The 12062-nt window shown below is 33.6% G+C and overlaps 1 protein-coding gene across 1 annotated transcript in view; it reads left to right on the top strand.

Annotated features, from left to right (window-relative positions):
* Positions 1-12062, top strand: part of CADM2 (cell adhesion molecule 2) — a 232954-nt gene that overhangs the window by 126552 nt on the left and 94340 nt on the right. Inside the window, exon 6 of the mRNA XM_060149062.1 lies at positions 7405-7495. Coding sequence (XP_060005045.1) covers positions 7405-7495 — 91 coding nt within the window. The remainder of the gene's footprint in view (positions 1-7404; positions 7496-12062) is intronic.

Raw genomic sequence — 12062 nt, 5'->3', positions numbered from 1 at the left:
GCATAATTTTCTTTAGTATTAATGTAATTAGCAAGAGATCTTTACAAGGGTGCTAAACAAATTTTTCGGAAAACTTTATGTAATACAATTGCTATAAAGAATCACAACTCTTTCATCTGTAAAATATTTAAAAGTTTCTAAATTCTCCTTGACAAAAATTTTCTGTGGGAATATTTCTTTGTTGTTCGTGGAGGAGAGGAATATGGATGAGAAGGATATATTGTAATGAATAAGAGAATATATATATATATATATACATATATTTTTTTCTCCAGTTTTATTGATGTATAATTGAAATGTAACATTGAAGTAGCTTAAGGTGCACAACATAATTATTCAGTATATGTATCTATTGCAAAATGATTACCATAATGGTTAGTTAATATCCATCACCTCACATAATTACAATTTTTTTCTTGTGATAAGAACTTTTAAGATCTACTCTCTCAGCAACTTTTATTTATTTATTTTTTGCGGTACGCGAGCCTCTCACTGTTGTGGCCTCTCCCATTGCGGAGCACAGGATCCGGACACGCAGGCTCAGCGGCCATGGCTCATGGGCCCAGCCGCTCCGTGGCATGTGGGATCTTCCTGGACCGGGGCACGAACCCACGTCCCCTGCATCGGCAGGCGGACTCTCAACCACTGCGCCACCAGGAAAGCCCTAATCTATCTCTTGAAAGTACTTGTGCTTCTTTATAAATTAGCCCCAGAATTTGTCAGATAAGTAAAATAAATAAACCCATACTTTTAAAAAGTGTGGGTTTTTTCCACATCTTATTAATTTTAAAGATGGATTCTAAAGAATAATATTTTTCCTACAAAAAGAAAACTTAGAGAGGAAACATGATGCTTTTAAAGCATCTGCATATTTTGCCTGTTAGTAAGTAGTGAAAAATTATTTGTAGATGAATGACCATATCCCTATTTTTATATGCTTGTGCAAAACTTCCTCATTTGCTTGCATTTTGAGAGAAATAGGAAATATTCATATAGCCATCTAATCTTTAAAGAACTCTTACAACATATCAAGTATTTTGTTAGGATCTGACAACACACAATCGAATAGGTTAAGGTCTGAGATTTTGAATGCTCAAAATCTGGTGAATGAAGCAGACATGTAAAAAAAATACATATTTTACTAAGTGCAGTGTTTTATAATAGCAGTATATATCCTGAAATATTTAAATCTAATTATTTACTGTTCCCTTTCATTCATATGTGTGTATATATAGTAACATTATAAACATTACATATTATATGTAATAAATATTATACTACTGTGTACCTAAATTTATATTCAATAAATATGATGTTGTTAGAGTTGACTTATTTGAAGACATTTTAAAACAAACATGGAAATTATTAGTTTGTAAAAATAAAAATCTGAGTTTAACATATAGGATAAAGCAAGTGTGAATTAATAGTGGTAATGATAATGCATTTTTACGAACCGCCCCTTTTCTTTTCTGTTTAATTGGTACAATACGATACATTATACTAGTAATTTAAAAACAGAATATCATCCACATCCACAAAGTACTGAAGAAAAAGAGAAAAAGTGCCATTCTGTTTTGTGAAGAAGTAGAGCAAGGTGAAATGCAACTTATATTGCACCTAGACTGGAAAATAGAGAGATCATTTCCAAAGCAAGTGTGGGATTACTATATAAGTAAACTTTGGTTAAAAAAATATTCCCCATCCTTTTTAATGAAAAACTACAACCAAGAAGGAAATCTACAAATAACTTATATATGGACAGGGGCAAAAAAAAAATGTAATTCTTAATAGTAACTTGGCAAAGACATGCATTGAAAGGTTTGGATATGTGGTATTTACTTTCTGACTCCTATTCACATCTGGATTAGTAAAAATATTAATAGAATAATATATGCATAAATTTGAAGATTATTTTATAAAATTATTATCTACTGTGCATTGTGCTGCTCCTGAAAAATTCCCCATTCATTTTGATATATAAATAATACAGAAAAATATGTTTACCTTGGGGGTTTCAGTTATTAAAATAAATATTTTGAAGAAATCCTGGAAACTGAAGATTCTTAAAATTAACTCAGTTTTTGAGATGAGTACAGGTTTTTTGTTTTTTTTTTTTTTGGTTTTGTCTTTTTGTTGGTTGAGATATCTCAGTAAGAATAGGAGTTCTACATTAATCTAATGGTATTTCTAGAATGTTATTGATAATTTGATAACAGTGCTTGATCAGCCCCCTTATGGATACAATAAAGTGATTAATGAAAATATAATAGGAATAGTAATGATAGAGATCTTTATTATTAGTAAAAATCTATTAAAGCCCAAATTATTTCCTGTTATTAAAAAAAATTGATACATATATCCACTCTTTTTTAGATTTCCTTCCCATTAACACAACATTGTAAAGCAACTATACTCCAATAAATTAACTTAAAAAATAAAATAAAATATTTTGACTTTTAGGCCATGTAAAATGTTACATATTCAAAATGTTATTTTAAAGTAAACACTGTGGCAGGAGGAGATAAATCAGAAGCTTGGGATGAACACACAGATACTACTATATATGAGATAGATAAGCAACAAGGATCTACTTACTGTATAGCACCAGGAACTCTACTTAATATTCTGTGATAACCTATATGAGAAAAGAATCTAAAAAAGAATGAATATATGTATATGTATAACTGAATCACTTTGCTGTACACCTGAAAGTAACACAACGTTGTAAATCAACTATACTCCAATAAAATAAAAAAATTTAAAGTATATGAGAAAGAGTCAAGTTTGGGATAATATCACATTACTGTAGTTTTGATGTAAAAAAAATGTAATTTTGTGTACATTGCTAACGTCGTATGTTTAAAGACGAATGCTGACATTTCATGGAACTGTAAACTAGAATTTTGACTGATTATATAAATAATCTCTTCACAATTGAGTGCTTCCCCTGTCAAAATCAGATGAGGAAAGAAAAGTTATTTATGCGATATATGCATTAAAAAACAAATTGCCGGGCTTCCCTGGTGGCACAGTGGTTGAGAGTCCTCCTGCAGATGCAGGGGACATGGGTTCGTGCCCTGGTCCAGGAAGATCCCACATGCCGCGGGGTGGCTGGGCCCGTGAGCCATGGCCACTGAGCCTGCGCGTCCGGAGCCTGTGCTCCGCAATGGGAGAGGCCACAACAGTGAGAGGCCCGCGTACCACAAACAAAATTTTAAAAAATTGCCATTTGTATAATCATGGAAAGTTGTTATCTAATATTATCTAATGGAGAAAATTTATACCAGGAAGAGAATCAGCAGTAGACATTTAATTAAATTAAATATGTGTAAGAATAAAACTCAATGTAAGGTTTGTGACATGAGCATTTAATATTAATTTTACATACAAATGCAGGCCCCAACAAAATTTCAATTAAGCAGTTTTTAATATTTTAAAATTAATGTATTAAAATGATAAGAAAATAAAAAAATTAGAGTGTTCCCCCATTTAATAATTTGTTTATTAAGCACAGATTTTGTATAAAGCACTATGCTAGACACTGAGGACACAGAAATGCCTTTTAAAAATTATACAGAGATGAAAAAGAGAACATGCAGCAGTGATATATGACCAAATGTGAGGGTAATGAATGATTGCCCTCAGCAAATATTTGAGTTAAGATTTAAAAGAGTTAAAAAGGCAAAGAATCCCCCCAAAATGGAGCATTTCAGACAGTTTGTATAAAGTTAAAAAACATATTCGTTAAAGTACCCGAAAGAAAGTATAATTACCTGGAATTCAAAGAATGAATTGAGTGTTACAAGGCATGAGAGTAAAGACCTGTGTAGATCATATAGGACTTAAAGACTATGCTGATTATTTTTCTTTTAATCCTAAGAGAAAAGATTTACCATGCAAGGTTTTAACCAGAAAATTGATGTCATCAGATTTAGAGGTGTAAAAAGCTGACATGGTGGAGGCCATTCACTTTTGCGGTAGACTAAATGAAAGAAAGGTTGTGGAGATATAAAAAAGCAACGAGTAGATTTCAAAATTATTTAGGAAATAAGTCAACCAAACTTGATGATTAATTGATTGATTATAGAAAAGATAAGGGAACAGGAGGTGTCTGGTGTATGTAGCTGGATGGAGGCTGGTGGTATTTATAGAACTAGAAATTGCTGGAAGAAGAACATATCAGGGGAGAATGTGTCAGTCAGTGGGAGACTCTGAGTTCCTTTTGGACATACTGAGTGTGCCGTGTCTTTTCAACATCCAACTGGACATGTCAAATAGGCGTTGCATATACATGAGTGTAGCTTGTGGTACAGAACTGCTCTAGGATATAAACCTGGGAGTGGTTAATGAGTAGATAGAAACTGCAGAGATGGGTGTGGCTAAAAGGTCCTAGAGAATTATGTGAGAACAGATTGTGAATCCCATTCTTGGTGACCTCAATATTTAAAGGTTAAATACAAGAAGACAACCCAACAGAATATTAGAAAGAGTAGCCAGAGATATATGTCGAATCAGATATATGTGTATCTATCAGTGTGTGTGTGTGTGTGTGTGTGTGTTTGTGAGGGGTGGGAGGGTTGAGTGTTAAAAAAAAAAACCTAGGGAAGATAATTCTTAGGAACAAAGACTAATCAACATATTGAGTAATTCAGAAATAAAATAGCAGTATTGTATTATATGACTTGATTTTGGTAACCTAGAGGTCTTCCTAAAAGTTTTACAGAAATACATGCTAAGCATAGTATCTGCTTTTGCACTTGCTTATAATTCAAATTCTGTGTTCTGGATCTAAAGGGAATGCTGAACCATGCTTCAGGGGACCATATGTTATATAAATTCTCACCTCTAATAAATTACTTGAACAGGCAGAACTGTGTATTTTACTTCACTGAGGCAGATACTGGGGGTGACTTGCCCATATCCCTTGGGCACACACCATTTCTGTGCACTGAGTAGACCAGGGGTGCCAGGGAAATAACACCTGCATCCCCACCCCAGCAATCCTCAACCGAACACCAATGAGTATTGGTCAATATTCCCTAAATACTCCTCTCCCTTGCCCATCAAGCGAGGTGACTCAGAGGCAAGCCCTACATTGTCTGAGTTCCACAGCAGGATTGCACGCAGCTGCCCACAGGGTAATCTGCTCAATAACACACACTTGATTGACTTCCTTCCCTTCCTATCTCACTTCCCAGTGCTCCCTGTGGTCACTCCCCATAAAAGAAATATCCCAGGGTCTGTTTGTAAGGATTCTATATTTGTCAGGGTTCTATAGAGAAAAAGAACTAATGGGATTTGTTACAAAGGTGCAGATTCCAAGATCTGCAGGCTGAGTCTGCAAGCTAGAGACCCAGAAGAGCTGAGGACTTAGTTCCAGTCTGAGTCTAAAGGCCTGAGAAGCCAGAAGAGATGATGTTATAGTTCCAGTCTGAAAGTCAGCAGGCTCAAGACCCAGATGTTTCAGTTTGATCTGAAGACAGGAAAAAGGCTGATGTGCCAGCTCAGTTGCCATCAGACAGGAATACTCTCCTATTTGTGTGAGGTTCAGCTTTTTTGTTCTATTCAGGCCTTCAACTTATCAGATAAGCCTCACCCATATTAGGGAGAGGAATCTGCTTTACTCAGTCCACTGATTTAAATGTTAATCGTTTCCCAAAACACTCTTACTAGAATTCCCCAAATAATGAATTTTGGACCAAATATCTGGGTACCGCATAGTGTAGTCAAGTTGACACGTAAAATTAATCATCACAGATAAACAACACAACTCTCTTCCCCAACATCTCACTTTTCTGATCTTTCTTCTGCCACCTTTTTCTCTAGAATTGAAGCTTTATTTTCTATGTCAGGATGAAATTAAATTTTGCTATATGTATATATGGTCAAAATTTAAAAGATGATAGCCCTCATTTTCCCAGAATCATTCTGGTTCACACTTGTTATTCTATATAATTAATATTTTCTCTTCACTTTTAAAAGTGTTCTACTTGGAAGACAAAATTATATGATCATCATGTTAACTGATTCCATAAATGTGATGATGGTAATGAAATTAGTGAAGTATATTTCAATCCTTTATTAAATTATTTTTTTCTACTGGTTAAAAATATGACAATATATGTCATATTTCTTCAAATTAATTTTTCTTCCTGGGTTATTTTATACTACAATTTTTTACCATGATGTACATGGAATGCCTATTTGTAAATGGGATATTATTGTTGATTATCTTCAATGTATTTTTTTCTTTAAAGGATTGAGAAAGAATGCATTTGAAAAGTATAAATAATTTATAAGTGGGATACAAGGCCTTCCACAGGATCTTGTTTATTGTTCTATATATGACAAATCTGCATAATATTTTCCTGAAATAAGATAACTAAACTAAAAATTATACAATTGATTGATACTTATTTAATTGGCTTCAAAGTCAGAGAATGACTATAACCTCAGGGTAGTTCAGTTCTTCTATCACAACTAAGGAAAGGGTGAGAATAATTGTGACCCCCCGGAGCATTCAGAGCCTATTTTGTTTATTGTTGAGGATATGGAAACAAGAGGAAGAGACAGTTCCATGTTGACTGCAAGCCACACAAAACCAGCACTAGCAAGGTGTCATAAAGGAATGAGCCTGTTTACACTGTCTCTGTTTTTAGTTTATTTTCCAGTTTTTCTATGTAATATGTATCTCTGTGTTGATTAAACAATATTACATGGCATAAAATTAGAAATATAAATGTCTCAAAGTATTTTTGCATCTTCTTCCACAACGGATGATTTTATTGTTAAATGGAAATAACTTCATAACAATTATGTTGTAGCATATATAACAAAATGTTAACTTTTAATAACATTCTAAATAACTATTTCAGATGATTTGCTAACTGTGCTTTAAAGCAAACAGCATGTGCTAAGTGCAGCATTACTGCATTTTCAAAAAGATTCTGCATAATGCTTGTGAGACAGTAGTTGATCTCAAGTTCTTTGTGGGTTCCTTATTGTGAGTCCCTGGTATTCCTGCAACAATGAAAGTGTTGTTATTCAAATGCACATAAACGTATTCAGTCCATAATAATAGTATGCATAGCCATCTATAAATAGGTGAAGAAACAATTGTATGAAATGCTTGATATTCCTCTGAACCACTTTTTGCAATTTCACTTTTAAATTCAGATTTCAGAAATAATACCACAGTGGTGCTCATAAGATATTCAGATATTTTTGTAAGCTTTTCCTGGACAGGATGGTAGCTTCTTAAAATTGCAGACCCTGTTTCACTAAATCTATATAAATATACACAATTGTATAAATATATACAATTATAAGAAATGGCCTGAACATATATATAGTTTTATATGTGTGTAATGACCTTTTTTAATATTACTTTTTCTTTTCTCCTAGATACACCATCAGTTAAGATTATACCATCCACTCCTTTTCCACAAGAAGGACAGCCTTTAATTTTGACTTGTGAATCCAAAGGAAAACCACTGTAAGTGATTTAATGAGCAATACAATTTTTTACTTTTCTTGTATCCTGCTTTGATTGCAGTCTTTAACTGCAGAAATCCACTATTTTTGTCTTTTCTTGGTGGGCAAAGTGATCTCAGAACAGAAAACCCCCTGAACCATGTCTTCATTAAATGTTTGTGGAAGATTGGTCTTGTATTTTGTCATCTAGTGAAGTTTCTGGGGAGGTTTCCAACTGTGATTTTTTTGTTCTTTTTCTTTCTTTCTTTTTTTTTTTTTTTTTCCCTACTAAGATATTTCAACCTGAAAGGAGTATAGGCTTAATCAGTCACTGTTTTTACATCATCAGATTGTAGACGTTACACATGCTGAACTTCTCTCATGAAAAACTTTGAAAATATTGAATCCTCAAAATATGCCCAAGTTTTAAAGTTACATGTGAAATCATTTTCCTAAGGGGGATCAAATCTACACCTCTAGTGTAGCCCCTGAGACATAATTTGTGAATGTGATATGTTTGGAGGTAGTGTGAATGAAAAGGGTCACAGACTCCACATTTTCTATTATAAAGTGATTTCATTGTTAGAATAATGAGTTCTAACATCACTTCAACCCTAAAATTTTACTTTTTGACATTCATGTTTATAAACAGCTAACTCATAGAAAATCTATATTTAATAGAAAATTCAAGTATGGAGTATCCAAATAAGGATTATTTCGTTGGAAGTGATTTGATCTTTCTATAGTAGCATTCTACATGGAGCTGAAAGTCACTTATTTGATCTTTTTAGAAGCTTCCAATTGATTTGCATTTCTGCTTAAATTTTAATGGGAGGCATTTAATTGCTCTCTATACATAACTATATGGGATAGCTTTTGAGCAAATCAAATTTAATTACTAAAAAATTGTTTCTAATAACATTTGTTATTTAAGAGTAGATTTCATATTATCACATGAGGAATTTTTCTCTAGTAATTTTAATACAGAAGCCTGAAATTTCAACTTCCTTAATTGTATTGTCTTATACTTTTTAACACACTAAGTGAACTCATACTTTCTTTATCACCGTATTGTTATTTTAGAACTGTTCTCTCTTCCAGTAATTATTTTCTAGAGATTTAAAATATACTGACTTAAAGAGCATTTTGTAAATTAATCTATTTTTTTCTATCTTTTAAGAAACATTTAAGGCATTTTAGACCTTGAAAGGAGCAAATTTTTTCAAAGTAGCTTTACTACATATATCCTGTACAATTCACTTTTATAGTTCTTACCCTCTGGTAAGTTTAAGTTGCTTATAGAAAACATTTTTCAACTGCAGTGCGCTATCAAAATGTGACAGTGCATTTCAGTACTACAGTTTCAACAGAGATTTTGGCTGTAAGATCAGTACTTTAACTAAGAAAGAAGTGTAATAGACTCTAGTCAGCTTTAGACATACTTAAATCCAGTTTCTTTCCTCCCGATGTTGTGTATCTAATACCAGCGCTTCTTTCCTAACTTTCCCTTCCATTTCCACTCCTGTTCCCTTTGCTTATTATTTTCCAACTCTGTCTGTTCCTCTTTCCCCACCCCCCACCCCCCCACCCCGCCCTTAGCTTCCATTTCTCCTTATAACCTCAGAGGTCAGTGTTTGGAGATATGATAAAGTATCAGGGAATAGCAAAGGATTTTTGCTTTTACCTTCTCTCCATAGTTCTGCCCCAAAGTACATATGTGTACAATTTACACATTTAAATGAGGTGAAGATGGGAAATATAATATATAGAATGCTTGGGAATAAATACATTCCAGCTCAAATAGCATCTAATTACCTATCAAAGATCTTCTCTTTGATTCCATATCCACTCTCACTATCCACATGTTTTTTTTTTGGTGAGTACTTAGATTGTGATCTATGTAATTAGCTATTTAAGTAGTCCATTTCCCTCAGCTCAGATATGGTTGAATAGATATGCCTTATTGTGGTCTCTGTTTCAGTTACCTAGAAATAAACTTGGATATGCAATAATCCTCTGCACTGCCGATGAATGAAAAACACAATCTCTTATTTATTTATGTTATTTAAGAATACAAAGGTTCCAGAAGTTTAAGAAATAGAAAACGTCACCTTTCTCAGAAGGATCCTGATTAGTATCACTTTGCTATAGGTAATGGAAATAAAAAGGCTCCTTGTTTTACAGAAAGGAAAACTAAAGCTCAGTATTAACTGACTTTCCTTATTCATCCAGATTTAAAATGGATGAGTCAGGATGTAAACTTAGTTCAATCATTGCCCAAAGATTACATTCCTTCAGCTATTTTCTGCTACTTCAATTGCTGAGTCTAAATTGTCACCTATGTTGGCCAAAGTCACTTTTGAAAAATTAGGATGGGCCCTACAATAACGTGCAGCACTGAAATCGAAGCTCTGGATGCTTGAAGGTGAAGAACTGGCTAGTCTCAAGACACATTTTACTGCTGCTGTTCTCTTCTATCAGGCTTTCTGCTGTATTTGTGCCCTTTCTGGCAACTTGCCAAATTCCTACCAAGCTGACCATTTTTATCATGAGTTTACAGCCATATAGAATATCCTCTAATTAGTATAGTATCCTCTGGCAATTCACTCATAAGCTCCAGAAGGGTTAAAATTATTATTTTCTATCTTTATCATTATAGATCATAATGTTATATTCTATGTGCTATGGTCCACAAGTAAATATACATTAACTTATTCTCTTGTATTCTCATTCCCAACTCTCTTTTTACCATTTTCTTTCCTTGTAGACCTCCAGGCCATTGACATTAAAGGTATAGCCAACTTCTTTGACTCATTTTTGCCTTTAGACCACTGCTTCTCTTATGTCCTTCCTAATTATCTTAAAATCCACTCTTCTGCATTTTCAAAGTAACTATCATTTCCAATAAATGAAGACATTAACCTCTTTAAAGACAGTCTCAGTTCTAGCCTCCCTAGTTTATATTTGATCTCCAACAGTGCCAGTTGAGGCAGATAGGACAAATAAAACAAGGGAAGACTGAAAAGAAATCATTGGATTTTCCCAGAAGGAAATTTTACTGATCATAAAGAAAACAAGTCTCACTAGAGCAAAGAGAACAGAACACAAATTGAAATGGATTAATCAGGGAGTTAGTAAGTGGTGGGGAAGTAAAGAAAACAGGAAGGACACCCATTTCAGAAAATGAACCATGAAAAGTGGAAAAGGAATGAGAAAAGAAAGTTATGTCAAACAGAAGTTTTAAAACAAAAAATAGTAGAGAGGCTGTCCATATTTTAAGATAGGATCAAAAAAGCCTGTAAAGAGTGGGAGTAAAAATGAAGTATGTGATATCACATTTACCCAACAGGTAGGTTCGAATTTCCTATTTTACTCTGGTAATCACCGTCAAAGTTCTCCATTATTTTGCTGCTATTACACCTGATTCCCCATTTTGTTATTTTGGAATCACGGAGAAGCAATACTGTCTTAGCTTCTAATTGACTCCTGAAACACCCGATTTCTATTATCCTTACCAATTACCCGAGCCCCCTTTGATGAGCAGGTGAGAATCAGAAGTGGATAACAGGTATATGATATCTTTACATTTTGTAGCTGACATATCATTTCCTTAATCCGTGATCAAATATTGTTTTTTTAAAAATGTTTGACCAATATATGATTTCCTAAAGTATGAGTTATCCACGGTTATTAGGCAAGTTAATAGTAGAAAAAAATAGCACCACTATCTTTTGTATAAATCACAAAATGATGGTGTGACTCAACTCATACTGAGACTCATGTTCCTAACCTGGCCTCCTATATGCTAATATTGTTTTTCTTGTTCTAAATGTGAGGGCCACAGTGACTGTTTATAAACAATCATGCCTTATTTGCCTGCTTTGGATTGAAGCCTTTTGCTGTTTTCCTGTGGAACAGTTGCATAGCTTGGGCCAGGCCCAAATTGTTCCACTTGACATTACTATAGAGGCATTCTATTCTTTCCTTAAAAGAGAGATTACTGTACATGTCTGTCTATTGTTTTAATTTTAGTTTAAAGTGAGGACCAAGCTAATGCCAGCCACTTTTCTTTAAAGTTCCCAGAATTTTTGCAACCTTCTTCTTTCTTTGGCTGAATTTCCAGACAGCTTTCAGGCAGCAGCATTCTCCGCTTATAGAAGTAGAGGGGGAAAAAAGCTGTTATATTACATTAATGTTATGACCTTAAAAGGTGTGGGATTGCCCCCCACATGCTATAGCTAAAGAATCATCATTCATTTTAATCAAATGTTTAACACTTTGTAAATTTACTTCACAAAAGCAGTGTGACATTTTCAGTCAAATAAATGTATATTTGGTATTTATTCTATAAAAGAAAATAATTATAGTCATTGATAAATTTTTCTGTATACCTGGCATTATATTTATGTTGTAGTTATTATTTTACCTCTGGTAACCACACTTTTTCTTATGAATTTGGTATGAATCTAGTATACATAGTTGCATTGCACATAACATTGCTATTCTGAATAAGAAGAAAGATTTTAATCTTTAGGAAAACAGATCACATATCATATAATAACTAGCGAGGTGTTTTAGAGGAACACTTA

Source organism: Lagenorhynchus albirostris, chromosome 5 (assembly GCF_949774975.1).
Source record: "Lagenorhynchus albirostris chromosome 5, mLagAlb1.1, whole genome shotgun sequence".
Classification (NCBI taxonomy): Eukaryota; Metazoa; Chordata; class Mammalia; order Artiodactyla; family Delphinidae; genus Lagenorhynchus; species Lagenorhynchus albirostris.
The sequence above is the reverse complement of the archived record's forward strand: the minus strand, read 5'-3'. Positions and strand labels throughout refer to the sequence as shown.